The 18,479-nt window shown below is 47.5% G+C and overlaps 2 protein-coding genes across 2 annotated transcripts in view; one reads left to right on the top strand and one right to left on the bottom strand.

Annotated features, from left to right (window-relative positions):
* The window catches only part of DTX4 (deltex E3 ubiquitin ligase 4), a 33,455-nt gene extending 26,873 nt beyond the window's left edge, over window positions 1-6,582 (top strand). The window contains exon 9 of the mRNA XM_051854367.2: window positions 3,269-6,582. Within this exon, the coding sequence (XP_051710327.1) occupies window positions 3,269-3,502 (234 nt within the window). The 3' untranslated portion in view covers window positions 3,503-6,582. The remainder of the gene's footprint in view (window positions 1-3,268) is intronic.
* Window positions 6,583-6,859: 277 nt separating this feature from the next.
* MPEG1 (macrophage expressed 1) lies at window positions 6,860-11,372 on the bottom strand. Its single transcript, XM_002709176.5, has one exon. The coding sequence runs from the start codon at window positions 11,262-11,264 to the stop codon at window positions 9,111-9,113; it is 2,154 nt and encodes a 717-aa protein (XP_002709222.3). The 5' UTR covers window positions 11,265-11,372; the 3' UTR covers window positions 6,860-9,110.
* Window positions 11,373-18,479: the final 7,107 nt, after the last annotated feature.

Below are 18,479 nucleotides of genomic sequence, written 5' to 3'. Positions count from 1 at the left end.
TCAGGATATCATTGGCAATAGTTTGTTGAAGGAACCTTTGTCTAGAGTTCTACTGCATACAGTCTGATCCTGGAACCAACAGCAATGATAGAAATGCAGCAGTGGGTGTCTAACCTAGTTGTTCAGATGCTCGTGCCCCACACTGGAGTACTCCTAGGTTCAACTTCCAGCTCTAGCACCTGACTCCAGCTTCCTGCTGATGCAGACTCTGGAAGCAGCGGTAATGGCTCAAGTAATTGAGTTCCTGCATCCCATATGGGAGACCTGGGTTGAATTCCTACTTCCTGGCTTTGGCCCCATCCCAGGCCCAGTCCTGGCCACCACAAGCATTTAGAGAGTGAACCAGCAGATGTGGGGTTGGTTTCTCTCTCTCTCTTCCTCCCTCAAATAAATTTGTAAAAGCATAAAAAAGAAATACATAAGACTTACTTCATCTGAACAAGATCCTTCATTGATCTGACAACACGTTAAAGCTAGTAGTCAGTGATGGGTTATTTTCTTCTTATGCACTTTTGCATTCTTTGACTTTTACCCAAAGGGCAGAGGGAACAATCATTGAGTTTTTGGATTCCTAGGGTTCATTATCAGACTGTAGTGATTCTATGAACTCTAACATTAAAATTGTTAAATTATGGTTTTTTGTGTGTATGAGACCAATAAAATCAGGTTTTCACAGTCTTTCATAATTTCAAAAGGGATAAGAACCATAGACCTAAGGGGAGCTCTGGGAAAATATTGGGCGAGAAGTGTGTTTAGGTAGCTTCCCTTCCAAATGTCAGCATCTGACTTCAACACGTTTTTTCATAAACCTTGCATGTCAGTGACTATGGCTGCATTGTTGCTGGGGGTCAGTGCCTTAGTCTGTTCAGATTGTTATAACAAAACACGATAGATTGTGTGGCTAATAAACACAGAAATTTATTTCTCACAGTCTGGAGGCTGAGAAGTGTAAGATCAAGGCTCTGGCAGGTTCATTGTCTGGCGACAGTCCATTTTCTGGTTCACAGATAGTGTCTTCTTGCTGTGTCTTCACATAGCAGAAGGGCTAAGGGGCCTCAAATGATTTGGATGTGTTCCAATACCATTTATGGGGGTGTACTTACCTCTTACCTCTCAAAGGACCCATTTCCCTTGGGTGTAGGGATTTCAGTAGATGCATTGGGAGGGGCATAAACATTCAGATCCTAGCAGGCAGCTTCCGTCTTCTCCATGTGTTTTCACATCCCGGAACCCACGCTAAAGGAGTGGCCTCAGTGTGATCCATGCCCTACCCATGGAATCGGGATGAGGACCAAGAGGCAGTCCACGCAGGTGTGTGTCAGCTCTTAGAGCTCCTGGAGGCTTGTCACTGCTGCTCAACCTGTCATGGGCTCAGTCAAGTCAGATAAGGGGCGGGGACCGGGCTCCCTCCAGGAAGGCACCTCAGGCCTCATCACAGTGGGAGTGGATGTGGTCTCCACTTCCAGGGAGGAAGCAGGGTGTTTGAAACAATGAGAGAACCAACCACACCGTGGCAGTGTGCCAGCACCTTCCAGAGCCAGGTTTCTGTGCCCCCACTTACATCCCAGCTGGTGGCTAAAAGTCCTGCAGCTAAATCTAGAGCCCTGTTGCTAGGGGCTGCTCTTCCCCCAGGCCTCCATCTTTAAGCCAATGATATACACAGATATTACCCACAACATCCGCTCTGCCCACTCCTCCCTGCACTGCCTTCCAAACCACCTGCCTCCTTTTCTGATCCTTCCACTGCCAAACTAGTTCGTGCTTCTTCATCTTTTCTCTGCCACCAGAATACTTATCCCAAAGCACAGTTGCTAACATCAAGCTCCTTTATTCAAAAGAAATTAAATAAAAAAACAAGCAGTTGTTTCCATGGCTTTTCCTTTCTTCACTAAGCACAATCTTCTTTTCTTGACACATAAAACCTGCTCTGATATGGGCCTCAATGTTCCCCTCTCTCTCATTCTTCACATCAGCATTCCAAAACCCTGACTGTGGGCTGACCTGTAGATTTAGGTGTAACGTGAACATGAACTTAGGAGCCAGACCAGCCTGGGCTCAAGTCCTAGTTTGGCTGTTGATGAGCAGTGGGAACTGGCATATAGCTCAGCTCAGAAGCAGCCTCCTGCATGAAATCTATACTGTTCCCTTCTGGGAATCAACAGAATATGCCTCACACTGTGGACTGTGGAGGCAGACAGCCATGAAGTTGAGCCCCCCTCCCAGCCCTGGCTGCTACTGTAAGACCAACTTATAAGACCAAGGCACATCGTTTATCTTCCCAGCTTCTCTCTCCTCCTTTGCAAAAAAGGGACAATGAGAGAGTACCTATCTCATCCATTTGTTCTGACATTATATGACCCAATGACTGGCAGTTTGAAAGTGTTTACTTGGGAAATGGTAGCTCATAATTTTAAGTCTACTGTTATAATTATTACCACTATAATGATTTCTCTCCTCCAGCCCACACCATGATGGAAATAGCCCAGTTTTGAACTAAGGACATTCATTGGGTGCTTTCTGATCAAGACCTGAAACAGGGGGTCAGGTGTTAGTCTTGCTCAACAAAGTTTTATTTTTTTGCAGTTAGCTGAATGAGAACATTCTACAGCCTACAACATATTCTCTGAGCCTCAGTTTCCTCATCTGTAAAATAAGGGCACTAATAGCACCTGCCATGCCTGGCTCCAAGTGTGGTTGTGAGAAACGGATGAGCAAATAAATGTAAAATAGCTTGGAAGAGGTCAAAGTGCTTTAAGATGTCATCAGAGAACTATTCTACAGTGTCAGCTGTGGGTAAATTAATTAGGTGGTGGTGATGGCAAAAGGCAGAGCTCCCAAAGTGCTTAGTCATAAATGCCTGCAGCTACCAGATCCTGTTTTTCACAATGCAGCTGTTCTGCTGCTGGTAACCTACATTGATTGGGTAGCGTGTTCCAGACACTAGCATGAAAATGCTTTTCATACAGTGCCCCATAAGGTGTTCATACCTTTAGAGGCAGATTGTACCGCTGCCTTTTTATAAATAAGGAAATAGAAGCTCAGAGAGGTGCTGCAACTTCTCCAAGGTCACACAGTTATTCAGTGACAAAGCCAAGACTCAACTGTAGCTCCCCGACTGCAAGTTCAAATGTCTTTGTCTTTCACTGTGTTGCTTAGGGCATCATGATGCAAGGAGGGGTGGGACTTTTGGAAGGACTTTGTCATCCAAAGGAAAACCTTTGACCGACACTGAATGTCTACCTTGGGTCTCCCATGTTTGTCCCACTAGGTTCTGAAGCTGCTGCTTGTGGCCTGGGATCGTCGTCTCATCTTTGCCATTGGTACCTCCAGCACCACAGGGGAGTCAGACACCGTCATCTGGAACGAGGTCCACCACAAGACAGAGTTTGGCTCTAATCTCACTGGCCATGGCTATCCAGACGCCAATTACCTGGATAATGTACTGGCTGAACTAGCTGCCCAGGGCATCTCTGAGGACAGTACTACCCAGGACAAGGACTGAAGCTGGAAGGGCCTTGAGATGGGAGGTGCCATGGGGACCACAGGGTGAAAAGTGAGGAGAGTCAAGGTGGAAGTTGGTGCCATGCCCTCTCGACTCCCTCATCTCCCCTCCTGTCCTGTCTCCATCCCTCACCCCTCCCAGCCACCAGGGGGAGATAGATTGAATATGATGTTGTCATTCATAAGCCTCATCCAACACAAAGGGGACATGGGATGAGGGCCATCCTGGGTCTGTTCCCATGGAGTTTTTGGTGCTGGGTAGGAAGGAACCCTCACCCCTTCCCCACGCCCCAAGCAGGGGGCATGGTCAGCACACTTAGGGTACGGATCGTGCAAGGGCACTCCATACCCTGGCCTTGTGAAGCCTGAGGCTCCTGGCCTCAGCCGGCTTCTTGCTGCTTCCACTCTGCTTGAGAGTGGAGTTTTGCTTTTCTCTCCTCCTCAGGAGGCAGGGAGCTCTCACTGTGCAAGGTTGGGGAGCAAAGGGGTGAACCGCTCAACTGTTGTGACACCAGAAATCAGATGCCTCGGTGTAGAGTGAGGAAGCACTTCCTGCTGCGAGGGTCAGGAGCCTCTGGGAGCATGGTCAGCTCTCATCACAGTCCTTGGCTTCTCCGGACCCTCCCCTCCTCCTCACGCCTCTGACCTGCCCAAAGAGGCATTTGGTTCTCTCGTGGGGATGGTTGGGCTCTGGGATTCCTCTCTGGGGTGGCATCCCATGATGCTGTTTCCAACCCCTCTCTGATCAAACCAGAGCCTACGTCCACTGAGCATCTGAAATGTCCTCAGGGAGAGGAGCCCATAGCCTTCTTCCCAACTCATCCCAGACCAGCTCAAAGATTCCATGAGTTTCATGAAGTCACTGTGAGTGGAGCCCATGCTGGGCTCTGTGCCATCTGTGTATGTGTGTATGTGTGTGGGGGTGCACAGTCCTATCATAGTCCTCACTCTGTTTTGGAAGATGCCAGACCCCAGTTCTGATAGGGATCAAACAGCTTAGTTGTGGTCCTTGACTTTCCTCACCCTTTGTCAACCTATCCCATAGTAAGCTTAGACCTGATGGAGACAAAACTGTGCTTGGGAAGATGTGATGAGTTGAGGGCTAGACTGATCCCTTTTTTATATTTCTTTTTGAGATAGGATCAGTCTTTTGTCTATGAGGGCTTCCATCTGTCTCCATGCAAATTGGCTGTTCAAAGCCCAGAGATGGTGCTGGGCCCCTCATCACACTCATCTATTACAAATTGATTTACAGCATGGAGGAAGCCTCTTAAGCCCATTCCTAACTGGGTTGGACTAACCCATTATGGTCTGGTCCAGTTTGCATCTGGGATGTGTCGCCAGACCCTGACTATCTCCTCCCGCCCATTACTCTTGCCTTTGACTCCCATTAAAGAATGAATTGAGGGTCAGGGAGGAGAGAAAGGGAGGATTAAGAAGGGAAACCCAATTGCCCCTTTGAAAGTGGGTTCTTTGAACTATGTGTTTGGGGGAAGTTCCTCTGGATACTAATTCGATTTATATACCTCATGTTTTGGGGGTTTGACGTATATATATGCATATATGTTCCATAGTATTTGGAAGGTTTTTGATGCTAGGCAAGTTGAAACAAAAGAACCTTCAAAATGGTACTGATGTTAGAATGGGAGACCAACTTCCTGTTGGGCCGATGGCCATTCTGACACTGGTGTGGCAATGCATTCGCCTGAGGGTCACCCAGTTCTCCAGGACAGGACACGCGGGTGTTGAGTCTTATCTCACTATCCAAGTGGCCCTGGGGTATTTATTGGTTCCACCAGAGGGAGCTCTGATAGGAGGAACTGTTCCTGCCACCATAGTCCCAGCCTCTCCGTTTGGCCTCACCAGCTACCAGCACACCAGTCCTGGGCTCCCTGCACCATGGGGCAATTTCCTGCCACAGTCGGGAAGGAAACATCTGAACTAAATGAAAGACATCCCGACGGTGCTTAGTGCCATGCCCATACACTTAGCAAGTGTCAGGGGTTACTGGAGAGCCTTGAGGTAGGCTTAGTACCATGCCTGCCCTCGGCACCCAGGGGTAGGAAAACACAGTGAGGCAGTAGGAGGTGGGGAAGAGAAGACACACTTTGGCAGCTGGAAATGGGCACTGGGGAGAGCCTGGCTTCTCTGCATCAGGCAGAAGGTGGCAGAGGTGAGCAAGGGGTAGCCAACAAGAGGCTATGCCAGAGAGTCAGGGCTCCAGTGGCACCACCACTTTGGAGTTCATCTTCATACTTCGAGCCTTTCCCTCTAGGTTCGGATCACTTCTGTGCCCTGTTCTCTTACTCTCTGGGGATGCTCAGCCAGGGCTACCTCATCCTCATGCCGTTCTTCTTGTGGGACTTTCTAGGCAGAAGAGTTCCTGAATTTCCTCCATAACACTGTGCCAAGCAAGGCAAGGCAGGGGGCATACGTCTGCTCCTTCTTTCGTGCCTACCTTGAAAGGCACGATTTTGGTTTCGGCGGGAATGCTGCCAGCAGAACCCTGTGCATCTGCTACTGTGGCACAGGGCATTGTCCCACCGAAAGCCCTGCTGTGCTCCCCTGGCCGGGCAGTGGATTCTACGCCTTTCCTCTCGTGGGCTTAGCACCAGCAGTATGGTTTCACCCTTCCTGAATCTCCAGGGTTGATGCACGGGGCTGGAGACCAGCTCATCCCTTGAAAGGTTAATTGTGTATATGTGGTTGTGTGTGCCTTTGTGTCTTCATTCTCCACCCCACCCCACTCCACCTTTTTGTAAAATCTGGACCTCTGTGGTTTTATACTTGGTCAGAAGTACTCATCCTGGTGTTGCACTGTCATGTGCATGAAAGGATTGGGGGAAGGCCCATGTGGCACAAGAAAGGCCCCCTGCCCCCTTTCCTTGTCTGTGGTTGCCCAGCATTTGAGTGGGGGTGGGGGTGGGGGTTCTGGGAGAGGGCAGGTGTATGTCCTGATGTGAATTGTTCTGTTACTGGTGTGTTTTTAAGTCCTTGGTGTTGCTCTGTGAGAGGACATCGCCACCTGGTGCTCATGAGCTGTATGTGCAGAACAATAAATGGCAAATGAACAACCACAAAGAACTGTTGACCTTCTGCTTTCTGTAGATGCATGCATCTATCTGAAATATTGGGTTACCTCCCTGAGTCCATAAGCAACCACAAAACCTTCCCCTGGATGCTGATGGGGGAGTCCCTTTTCTGTGTTTTGTTTGAAATTTCTGCATGTTCTCCACCCACAAATCTGACCTGGCTTGATTCCTGGTCCATCTAAAGAAGCAGATTACATATGTGGCATGAAGAAATGAGTAAGTGATCTTGTGGGAGAACGGTCATCTCTAAAATCATGAACATTCACTTGTTTAAAAAATATTTATTTGAAAGGCAGATTTGACAAAGAGAAGGGAGACAGATATCTTCCATCCATGTGGTCACCTCACAAAGGGCCACAACGTCCAGGGCAGAACCAAGCCAAAGCCAGGAGCCTGGAACTCCATCCAGATGTCCCTCGTGGGTGGCAGGGGCCCAAGTCCTTGAGCCATCTTCTGCTGCTTTCTCAGGCACATTAGCAGGGAGCTGGATCAGAAGTGGAGCAGCCAGAACTTGAAATGCTCCCCCTCCCCCCAATATCGGATGTCCGCATCACAGATAGCACTTAACCTGCTGCCCCAAACATTTACTTTTTAAGGGTCCCTTCACCTGAACACAAGATAATATATGATTCAATCACTCATAGTGTATTGTTGTTTTCAAATAAATGTTTAGTAATAATCACCCTGAGACTAGTGAGAACATAAAAGTAAAATGCATATGTAGAGCCACCTTTATCATTCCGAATTTGTCTCCACTTTTCATAGCTCACCAGATGTGGTTTTCTTGGAAGCCAGGATGGATCTTTCCACAGATCCTGCCCAAGACCACCAGGACTTGAAAGCAGAGGTTCTGAACTCTCCCTCAAGCTCTGACTTTGCAGAATGATATGGTGAATGTTGGTTTCATAGGGATGAACAGTCAGAGTGTTCCCTGGTACATATTTTAGTTCATGTTGCTATGCAGCTTGGTTAGTAAAAATGTGAGTGTGTGAAGAACTGTTCTTTTCAGTGGATAGTTATTACATTAAAGGTCTGGGAATCTTTGGTTATACCCAGTAATCTTCAAAGAAGCCACTGGAAAGTCAGTAATTGCCAAAAAGTGGTTAGCTTGTTTGCAACATACACAACACCCAGAACCCACAGAACACCCAGAGGTTTAGAACATGTGAGTGCTTATCAGGCAGAATTAAATGCTCAGGTTGTAGAAATCAGAGTCCTTGGCTGTGCAACCTGGAGAGCGGGGCTCAAATTCCATTCTGCATTTCTCTGTATCTGAGTTGGAAGAGAAAGAGTAAGCCCTAGACCTTAATTGCAAGCATTAACAAAAAAAGAACAAATTATCCTCCAGGGACACGAGTTCACTAATGACACTTGATTTGGTAAGTAAATATACAAATTTTTTAACTGTTGTGGAGGAACATGAATTATGTGGAGCTAATTAACAATTATGTGAGCTAAATTGAGCAAAGCCCCCAATATTGCTGGGTAACAGTCATGCATTCTGCTAGATGCCCCAGGGAAGTCAGCTTGGAACTGAAGTGAGTGATGCTAGATGTCTTTTTCAATTCATTTAAAAATGTGGACTTGACCATGTCAACCCCCTTTCTGCTGGTAAAAGAAAAGGTAGGTGCCCTACTGGTGCTTTCTACTCTGCTTTGACTTTAGGGAGGAAGTAACAGTAATCTTTAGATGTTTGCTTATTTGTGTGTGTGTGTGTGTGTGTGTGTGTAAGTGCATGTGAGAGGAAGATAGGGAAGGTAGGGGCCATGCATGGAAGAGGAAAGAACATGACACTGTAATGCTTGATCTATCCAGCTCTGTCTCTTCTTGGTGCCCCTTTATGATGAGCTAAAAGGAAGAAATCAATTAGCTGGCTGAGGGTAAGACTTCCAACTTCCCCTGAGCAGCAGAATCTTTCCCATGTTTTCACTTTCTCTGCTTACTCCTTGTCATCCAATCATCTGTCCTCTTTGCCCTCTTAATGGAAATTGATGTGTTAAAATATTTTCTGAGGATCTGATGACAGAAGTGAGAAGTTTTTTTGAGTGGTCTGGTCTAAGCAAGTCTTCATTGTCAGACAGTTGGGAGAAAGCAAAATAGAGAGAGGGGAGTACTTAAAAGCCAAAATTCTTGCAGCTCATAAATTGAAAACTGCAGACCTCAGATTAAAAGTACAGTTTCCAAATTCAAATATCAACATCCCCCTCTCTTTTTACACACATGCATCACTGATGACACACACACACCTGGAAAGGGATTCCCCCCCTTCATGGGTTAGTTCCCAGCATAGATTTTGCTCAAAAAACCACAATAACTCCCTCTTCCCACCCCCAGCCTTTCCATGTGGCTTCATTAATTTGCTGGCACAGATATCTGAACAAGAGGTAACAAAATTATACCTGCTTTGGTTGCACTTGCCTCTCCTGTACTTAGCAGGGCAGAAATAGAGATGGAAGTCATGAAAGATATGCTTGAAGCTCTAGTTGCAGAAGAGAGAAATCATTTTCCTGGAGAAGTTTAAGCTGGGCTCTGCTCTTGTCCTCTGGCATGGGTGTCTCCAGTCACCGTGATGTCTGGAACTAGACTCTCTCTCTCGTTGTCTATTGCTCGGTATTCCTTCTTCTTGTACTTCCGGCTGCCATAGACAGCCAGGGCGATGACAGCTGCCAAGAAGGTGGTGACCCCAAATGTGACCCCAGCTGCTGCCCCTCCTGACAGACCGTTATTGTCCCCATGAACAACCTTCATGGCCCTACGCAGTTCCAAAGGCTCTCCCAGCCGCCACTGATGAGTCTGGGTGTCTTTGATCCAGGATCTGGCATTCTCAGTATTGGTCACTATGACGGTGTTGGTGGCAGCCTGACTCATGAGGGGTGGCTGTGTGTAAGGCGGGAGCCTGGCGGGGGGCAGAGGTCCTCCCGTAAAGATCCCGGCTTTGACACAGTAGGACACTTGGCACCCATCACTGATGAGGGCTAGGTGTTGGCTGAAGCCCCCAGGACACTTTTTCAGAGAAGGTGCGCCTGTATCCCTGGAGGTTGTAGAATCTGCTAAGGGGTTTCCGACGATGCAACTGAAGAACCCTCCAAAGGGGACCAGAAACCTGTATCCCAGCTCATAGTCCTGAGAAACACACACCTTGAGGTTTCCAAAGAGGCTCAGTGGGTAATAGCTAGCTGGGCACGACTGTGCATTGGTCATGGGGTTGATGCTTTTACTACTGAAGAGGCCCCCAAAGAGTAGTCCTGAGTTTTCGGGTACTTGGCCACTGGACACACACCAAAAAGCTCGGAATTCAGCCCTTGCCACCCGGAAAACATCTTCACACACTCTCCTGCAGAAGATGAGGAGTGTGCACTTCCGCTGACACTCCAGCTGGTTGTAACCCTCCTCTTGGATCTGGGACAGAAGATGGACTGGGGAGAAGCCAGAGGGGCAGGAGAAATCACCAGTCAGTGGATTCTTCTGCTCCAGGTGTTGGCAGAGGAGAACAGCGTCGCTCCCCGAGAGCTGCGTGCATTCCTGGTAAACCCCACCAAAGGAGAAGTTGGTCATTTTCCCTTCGCAGGAGCCGTCATCCATATTGGCCTGGAAATTGAAGTTGGGTGAATCAACATCTGTGCAGCCAGGGTAAGTGTTGAATGCATAGTAACGTCTCACAGCCGTTTCCACTGTCTTAGACAGCTTCTTCACCAAGGGGCCTGGCAAGTCAGGCAGCATATCCGGCTTGATGAAGAAATACAGGGGCAAACCAGCACGGTCCACAGCCACCAGGTGGTTGGAGATGCTTTGCTGCCAGGCCTGGAGGGTGATACCGGGGTAAAAAGGTACCCCTCCGAGGCTCTCCACCCTGGAGTTGGTTCGGTTGGAGAGGTAGCTCTTGGTGAAGCCATTCTGGGAAGTGTAGTTCTCCTCAAATTTGAAGTTCAAGATGTTTTGGAAGGCAGCTCCAGCAGAGGCAGTCATGGTGGCACGACTGTTCTGGTTGTCCTCGAGGAAGGAGGACTTGATGTGGTCCTCCTGGATGAGAGCAGCCCCAGCGTCCAAGCTGGTGATGACATGGGTGCCATAGTTAAGGACCAAGAGTTCTGCCAGGTAGGTGGCCATCCTTGTCTGATTGTTCTCTAGACGGTCAGAGATGTCCATGAGCTCCTTCTTAAACCCCCAGCTCAGTTCTGAAGCGGTGTTGATTCTGACGGTGTAGACCAGGTTTCTGACCTGAACCCGGGTGGTGATAGCATGATCCTTCACCTGAAGTGTCTTCATCCTCTGGAACTCAGAGGAGAACTTGCCATTGACTTTGGAAAAAAGAGAGAGCTCTGTGTTGATGGAGTAGGAAGTGCTGCTCTGGTAATTCATCCAGGATTCCAGGATTTCTGAGTTCATCTCCAGGTTGCTCTGTTTCTGAGCAATGGTGAAGATTTCATCAGGGATGATGTACTGTCCATCCTCTGTGGTCCTGCAGTTGGTGTAAGTCAAACCTATCACCCGTCCCATGTCCACATTCCTCAGATTATCCCAGCCTCCTCCAGGTAGGACTTCCAGGACAGGGAGTTTCAAGGCATCCTTGCATTGCTGAAATCCAGCCTCATTTGTCTGTGCTAGAGGCTTGTCCGCTGTAGCCCAGGCTGCCACAGTCCCAAAGAGGATAGCAATGCCGAAGCTCTTCATGGCTCAGACAGCCCCAGTCGCATACTACCCTTAAGCAGCAGCCAGTAAGTTTGGTGCAAACTGAAACGCTAGCAAAGAAAGCAGTTGCTGAAACAGAAAGTTCAAGTTCTCCTAGAGATACCAGTTCCTCTTTAAGCTAATAGAATCGCAAAATGGGGAAGTGAGGGGTAATTGGAATACTATGGTCCATTAGGACTTTTAGACATTGTGCTCTACAGGATATGTAAATACGACGCTGAACCCTTAACAGTTCACCACTCTAACATCCTCCACCTCTGCTAATTACTCTGAAGCTGTGGTGGACGCCTAGAAAAAGAATGACCCCACACTCACCACTTCCTCGAGCAGACTTTTGGGTCTGCTTTCCCTTCATTCTGTTGGGTTTGTTGTTTTGAATTCTCCTTGTTTGCTTTCTCCAGGAATCTGCGGTTTCAGTTTTCTTTTCCTGGAAATGCAGCGATGAGTGGCAATATCGCCCTTGCTGAGACACCTTGCCTCCAGCACGCCAGACCAGTGTAGGCCAAGGCCAGCTCTGCACTTCCCATTCACCTGAGGTGAAGGCTCTTCCCACAGACAGATAACAACCTTGGACACACATCCTGTGGGGTTCCAGTGTTGTAAGCCCTGATAGTCTGGGAATTGGAGATGGTATTATCTGGAGCAGAGCGATAGGGACCCAAAGAGGATTCTGTTTGCTTTATGCCAGGGTATCACAGTCTGCATTTGTCCAAAGCATTGAGAGTGACAGCAAGCAGCCTCACACTCTCGGTGTTTGCTTTCAGATGGAGATGCTCAAATAAAGAAAAAAGGTACAATATAATCTAGATTTTGATTTATCAAAAGCAGACAGTGGCCAAGGAATATAAATACACATGTATACACCTTTGTATATGATCTATGTATGTGCAAGTGGAAATACCTTTTGATATCTGTTGCTATATTTTTAATTTTCCATCCCATTGTCAAGCATATGTAATCAGTATAGGTGCATCAAGAAGAATGTAGTTCTTCATTACACATGTTTTAAAGCCACAACTCAGTAGGAAAACATAATTTCATGAATTTCCTTTCATGTGATGATTGCCAGGTTTATTTATTTATTTTTTATTTTTTTGACAGGCAGAGTAGACAGTGAGAGAGAGAGAGACAGAGAGAAAGGTCTTCCTTTGCCGTTGGTTCACCCTCCAATGGCCGCCATGGCTGGTGCGCTGCAGCCAGTGCACTGCGCTGATCCGAAGGCAGGAGCCAGGTGCTTCTCCTGGTCTCCCACGGGGTGCAGGGCCCAAGCATTTGGGCCATCCTCCACTGCACTCCCAGGCCACAGCAGAGAGCTGGCCTGGAAGAGGGGCAACCAGGACAGAATCCAGCGCCCTGACCAGGACTAGAACCCGGTGTGCCGGCGCCACAAGGCGGAGGATTAGCCTATTGAGCCACGGCGCCGATTGCCAGGTTTATTAGACCTGGTACTTGGAACCAAAATCAGACCTATTGCTCTGGTACCCAGATGAATTGAAGCCCTGCTCGGCTAATTCCTGGGGACAACTGGAGTGTGCCTTCATAGTTCTAGTGGTAACTATGGGAATCCAAGGGAATTAAGGAAGCTCCCAGTTACACCTTAATGAACCAGAGGCAGTGTTGAAACTGAGAAAAGTCAGCCTGTGCCACGGCTCACTAGGTTAATCCTCCACCTGCGGCGCTGGCACTCCGGGTTCTAGTCTGGGTTAGGGTGCCGGTTCTGTCCTGGTTGCTCCTCTTCCAGTCCAGCATTCTGCTGTGGCCCGGGAGTGCAGTGGAGGATGGCCCAAGTCCTTGGGCCCTGCACCCACATGGGAGACCAGGAGGAAGTGTCTGTCTTCTGGCTTCGGATCAGCACAGCGCGCCGGCCATAGCAGCCATTTGGGGAGTGAACCAACGGAAGGAAGACCTTTCTCTCTGGTTCTCTCTCTCTCTCTCACTGTCTAACTCTGCCTGTCCAAAAAAAAAAAAAAAAAAAACGAAAAAAGTCATAATTCATTTCACAGACATCACTACATTATCACCTGTATACATCCTGGAAAGCAAGTTCTGAGGAATTCAATGTCCTTGGATTGTCATGGAAGTAGCAGATAAATGATTTTAGAAAGGATGAGGCCAGGGGCCAGCACTGTGGCATAGCAGGTAAAGCTGCCACCTACAGTGCTGGCTTCCCCTATGGGCACCGGTTCGTGCCCCAGCTGCTCCACTTCTGATCCAGCTCTCTACTATGGCCTGGGAAAGCAGTAGAAATGGCCCAGATGCTTGAGCCCCTGCACCTGCTTGGGAGACCTAGAAGAAGCTCCTGGCTCCTGGTTTTGGATTGGTGCAGCTCCGACCATTGCAGTAATTTGGGGAGTGAACCAACATATGGAAGACCTCTCTCTCTCTCTGCCTCTCTGTAACTCTGCCTTTCAAATAAATAAATAAATCTTGAAAAAGAAAAAAAAGAATGAGGCCAGTTGTATAGCCTCATGGTTTGAGATCCATTAGTTCTTACTGGAATCTTTTTTTTTAATTTATGTATTTTATTTGACAGGCAGAGTTACAGAGATAAAGGAAGAGACAGAAATAGAGATCTTCTCCCTCCTGATTCACTTCCCAAATATCCCAGTGTCCAGGGCTGGGCCAGGCCATATCAGGAGCCTGGAATTCCATTCAGGTCTCCTATGTGGGTGGCAGAGGCCCAAGGGCTTGAGCCATTTTACACTGCTTTCTCAAGCACATTAACAGGGAGCTGAATCGGAAGTGGAGCAGCCAGGATTCCAACAAGCACTCATATAAGATGCCAGCAAAGCAAGCAGCAGCTTACCCTGCCATGCCACAATGCCACAATGCTAGCCCCATCTTAGTGAAACCTCTTCGGTGTTGTGAAAGGCCAGAAATACCACATCTGGGTCTATTCATGCCACAGCCACCATGCTGTGGGGGAGGGCCAACCTACATCATCCACCCTAGAGGGATGCATCTGTCACCCAGTGTGCAGTCCACACTTGGCTAGGAAAACCAAAGCTCTGAACAGGATGTTCCAATTAGTTTATTAATCAGCTAGTCATGAATTTATATTTCAATTGTGATCCCAGAATTTGGAAAATCAGAACTGGGATCACAGTTGAATACTCAAGTATTTCTAATAAGCTTGCAGAATTATCTGCACACCTCTAACTGTTTCAGAGATAATTCTTCAGAAGGAGAGCTTGCTCATTTTTAAAAATATTTAATTATTTGAAATCAGAGGGAAAAAGAAAGCAGAGCAACAAAGAGAAAGGGAGATGTGGGGTGAAGGATCTTCTATCTGCTGGTTCAGTCCCCAAGTGGCCACACAGCCAGGTCTGGGCCAGGCAGAAGCAAAGAGCCAGAAACTCCATCTGGGTATCTTACACAGGTAGCAGGGGCTCAAATACCTGGGCCATCTCTGCTGTCTTCCCAGGCCCCTCAGCAGGACAATTGTAGAGATATGCTGACAATTTCTTACTCTTTTTTTAAAAGATTTATTTATTTATTTGAAAGTGAGAGTTACACAGAGAAGGAGAGGCAGAGAGAGAGCCAGCGAGCGAGCGAGCGAGAGAGAGAGAGGCTTTTCATCCACTGGTTCACTCTCCAATTGGCTGCAAAGTCTGGAGCTGCGCCCATTCAAAGCCAGGAGCCAGGAGCTTCTTCCGGGTCTCCCACACAGGTGCAGGAGCCCAAGGAGTTGGGCCATCTTCTACTGCTTTCCCAGGCCATAGCAGAGAGCTGGATTGGAAGTGGAGCAGCCAGGATTCAAACCAGCACCCATATGGGATACCGGTACTACAGGCAGCGGCTTTACCTGCTATGCCACAGTGCTGGCCCCAATTTCTTACTCTTTAAGATCTTTCCTAGATCCTATTAGGAATTCAGTCTCCTGAAATGGAAATGCAAGCAAGGTGAGTATAGATAATTGTATCTCAAATGTTCCTGCCTCTCTAAGTACCCAGGCTGTCTGTCCTTCTTCCTTCTTTCTTCCTTCCTTCCTCTCTCTCTTTCTTTCTTTTGCTAAAATCTTCCTGTTCATTTTTATCAAAGGAAAAAAAAGTGGGGAAAAAACGCTAAAAGAGCCAACAAAGGTGTAATTGTATTTTATCCACATGACAAAATATTTTACAGCCATTATTTCAGGCAATTTGAAGGACATGAGAAGCTCTTATGCCATCATATTAACAAAAAGGACAATAGACAGTCATCATGACCCCAAGTATGTATAAATATCTATAACTAACGGGGTGTACCCTAACCCATTAACTATATCTGGTTGGTAGGTTTTATGAATTACTTTACTTTTTCCTCTTTTCTGTGTTTTTTGTTTTGTTTTGTTTTGTTTTGTTTTTTTTGACAGAGTGGAGAGTAAGAGAGACAGAGAGAAAGGTCTTCATTTTGCCTTTGGTTCACCCTCCAATGGCCGCCGCGGCCGGCACCACACCGATCCAAAGCCAGGAGTCAGGTGCTTCTCCTGGTCCCCCATGGGGTGCAGGGCCCAAGCACTTGGGCCATCCTCCACTGCACTCCCGGGCCATAGCAGAAAGCTGGCCTGGAAGAGGGGCAATCGGGATAGAATCCTGCGCCCCGACCGGGACTAGAACCCGGTATGCTGGCGCCGCAAGGCAGAGGATTAGCCTAGTGAGCTGCGGCGCCAGCTTGTATGTTTTGTATTTTCAACAGTGAACCTGTCTTTACTCCTTTGACACATTTTAATTGAAAATAAGATTTATAATGTAGGTAATTTTACAATAATAAAGTTTAATTTAATGGAGAATCTACTAAATATAAAACCAGGATGAGTACTAAGTAATCATCACTTTTGTAATAGTCATCAAACATACATCCAAAAAAAAAAAAAAAAAAGAAGCAAGCTATTCTGGAATAGTCATATGCCTAAGATGATCCAAACCCTGTGGATGGCTGTGCACAAGGAAGTTCTCTCTTGGGTTCACAGGGAAACAGTGAAAAGGGAAGTGATGGGAATGTGGGCCTGACATGAATCTCCATGCCAGGAGCAGAAGGAGCAGCTCATAATGGTCAGGAGGGAGGAAGTGGTGGCAAGAGCTTGAACAGCGTGTTTCACTCACACTTTCCCCCCCGACCCCGTGCTGCTCTGCTCGCCAGCAATTTCCTCTGCTTTTTCTTGTACTGAAATGCACAAGCAATCACATAACCTCTCCAGATGGCCACACTGGAGGTCTAGGGGCCTGTGGCTAAAACCTCAAGGTTGGTCTCTAAAAGAAGGAGGCAGCTCTTCTACAAAAGGCATGCATCTGCTTTGCCCAGGAGCAGTTTCACTTCCTCCCCAAAAGAGGCCAGAGGGAAGTCCCAAGTCCGCTTGCTTTCTCAGTTTGAGCACGTGTGACCTTTCTGATTCTGTCTCATTGGTGCTATACCACAGCTCACATCCAAGGCTCAGTTCTGTGTGGGTCTGGAACTGGTCCAGGTGTTCCTACTTCTCCACTTCACCTTTGGTGTGAAGTGAGAGGGAAGTCTGGCTGCACTTACTGGGGCCCCTTCCTTATTTCCAGCAGGAATTTAGGAGACTAGTCTGAAAGTGAACAGTCAAGTAACTGCTACGTAGATCAGATCACTATGACTTTTATGAATCCTGGAATAAATTTTGCCCTGGAAAATTTAGGAGATATCAGTGAACAAAGTGATATTTTCCTTTCTGCACAGTTGATTCCTAACCTGATGTTTTGGGATCTGCCTCGTCAGCTCCTTCGCCTCAGAGGCCATTCTTCCCACCAGGACTGTTTATGTACTAACCACAAAAGCAAGAATGCCAGAGTTTCTGATTCCTTCTAATCTGGAGGTTAGAAATACAAGGCTCAACTGAAATACTGAAATTCTGCATATTCCCATTAAAAGCTAACCCAGAATTTTCCAGCCAGAGCCTTTTTATTTACTTTCTTTCTTTGTTTTCAAAGACCACCTCTAGTTTTTGTTTGTGTTCTTTTTTAAGATTTATTTATTTACTTGAGAGGCAGTGTTAAAGACAGAGAAGTCTTCCATTACACTGGTTCACTCCCAAAATGTACTTGAGAGGCCAAGTTACAGAGAGGGAGAGAGAGAGAGAAAGAGAGAGAGAGAGAGAGACGGAGAGAGAGATGGAGAGAGAGAGATAGAGAGAGGCCCTCCATCCGTTGTTTCACTCCCCCGATGGCCACAACGGTTGGAGCTGGGTGCTGGGCATATCTGAAGCCAGGAGCCAGGAGCCTTCGCCAGGTCTCCCACACGAATTCAGAGGTCCATGCACTTGGTTCATCTTCCACCACTTTCCCAGGCCATCTGCAGGTAGCTGAATTGGAAATGGAGCAGCTGGACTCTAACCAGCACCCGTGTGGGATGCCAGTGCCACAGGCAGATGCTCCAGACCCTTCTCTTCTATATTAGTACTTTTCTCCTTCCTGTCTCTCACTCTTTCCTTGATTATTTTTTTTCCTTATTACCTATTCCATTTCTTCTCTTTTTTCTCCTTTGGAGAAGATAAGTCTGTGACTCAAAGGGGTGCACTTCCAGGGTACTAAACAAGGAAGAAGTACATGTTGAGGTACACCAAGCTAAGCCACTGCTTATGACTCTGGCAGGTTTGCATTCTGGCTGCTCCACTTCGGATCTAGTTTCCTGCTAGATCCAAAGGCAGCAGAAGATGGCCCAAATACTTGGGCCCCTGCCACCCATGTGGGAGACCTGGATGGAGTTCCATGCTCCTGGCTTCAACCTGGACCAGCCCTGACTATTGTAGCCATTTGGGGAGTGAACCAGTGAATGGAAATCTTTGTCTCTTCCTCTCTCTCTCTCTTTTTTAAAGATTTTATGTATTTATTTGAGAGATAGTTACAGACAGTGAGAGAGAGAGAGACAGAGAGAAAGGTCTTCCATCTGCTGGTTCACTCCCCAAGTGGCCACAATGGCCAGAGCTGGGCCTATCTGAAGCCAGGAGGCAGGATCTTCTTCTGGGTCTCCCATGTGGGTGCAGGGGCCCAAGAGCTTGGGCCATCTTCTACTGCTTTCCTAGGCCATAGCAGAGAGCTGAGATGCCGGTGTTGCAGGTGGAGGATTCATTTACTGCACCGCAGTGCCAGCCTCCTCTTCTTCTCTTTCTCTATTGCTCTTTCAAAATAAACAAACACTTGAAGAAGGAAACTCTGACAAGGCGAAAATCCAGTCTTTAGGCCCCTACTCTTCATTCTGTGT

The sequence above is a fragment of the Oryctolagus cuniculus genome, chromosome 1 (assembly GCF_964237555.1).
Source record: "Oryctolagus cuniculus chromosome 1, mOryCun1.1, whole genome shotgun sequence".
Classification (NCBI taxonomy): Eukaryota; Metazoa; Chordata; class Mammalia; order Lagomorpha; family Leporidae; genus Oryctolagus; species Oryctolagus cuniculus.
The sequence above is the reverse complement of the archived record's forward strand: the minus strand, read 5'-3'. Positions and strand labels throughout refer to the sequence as shown.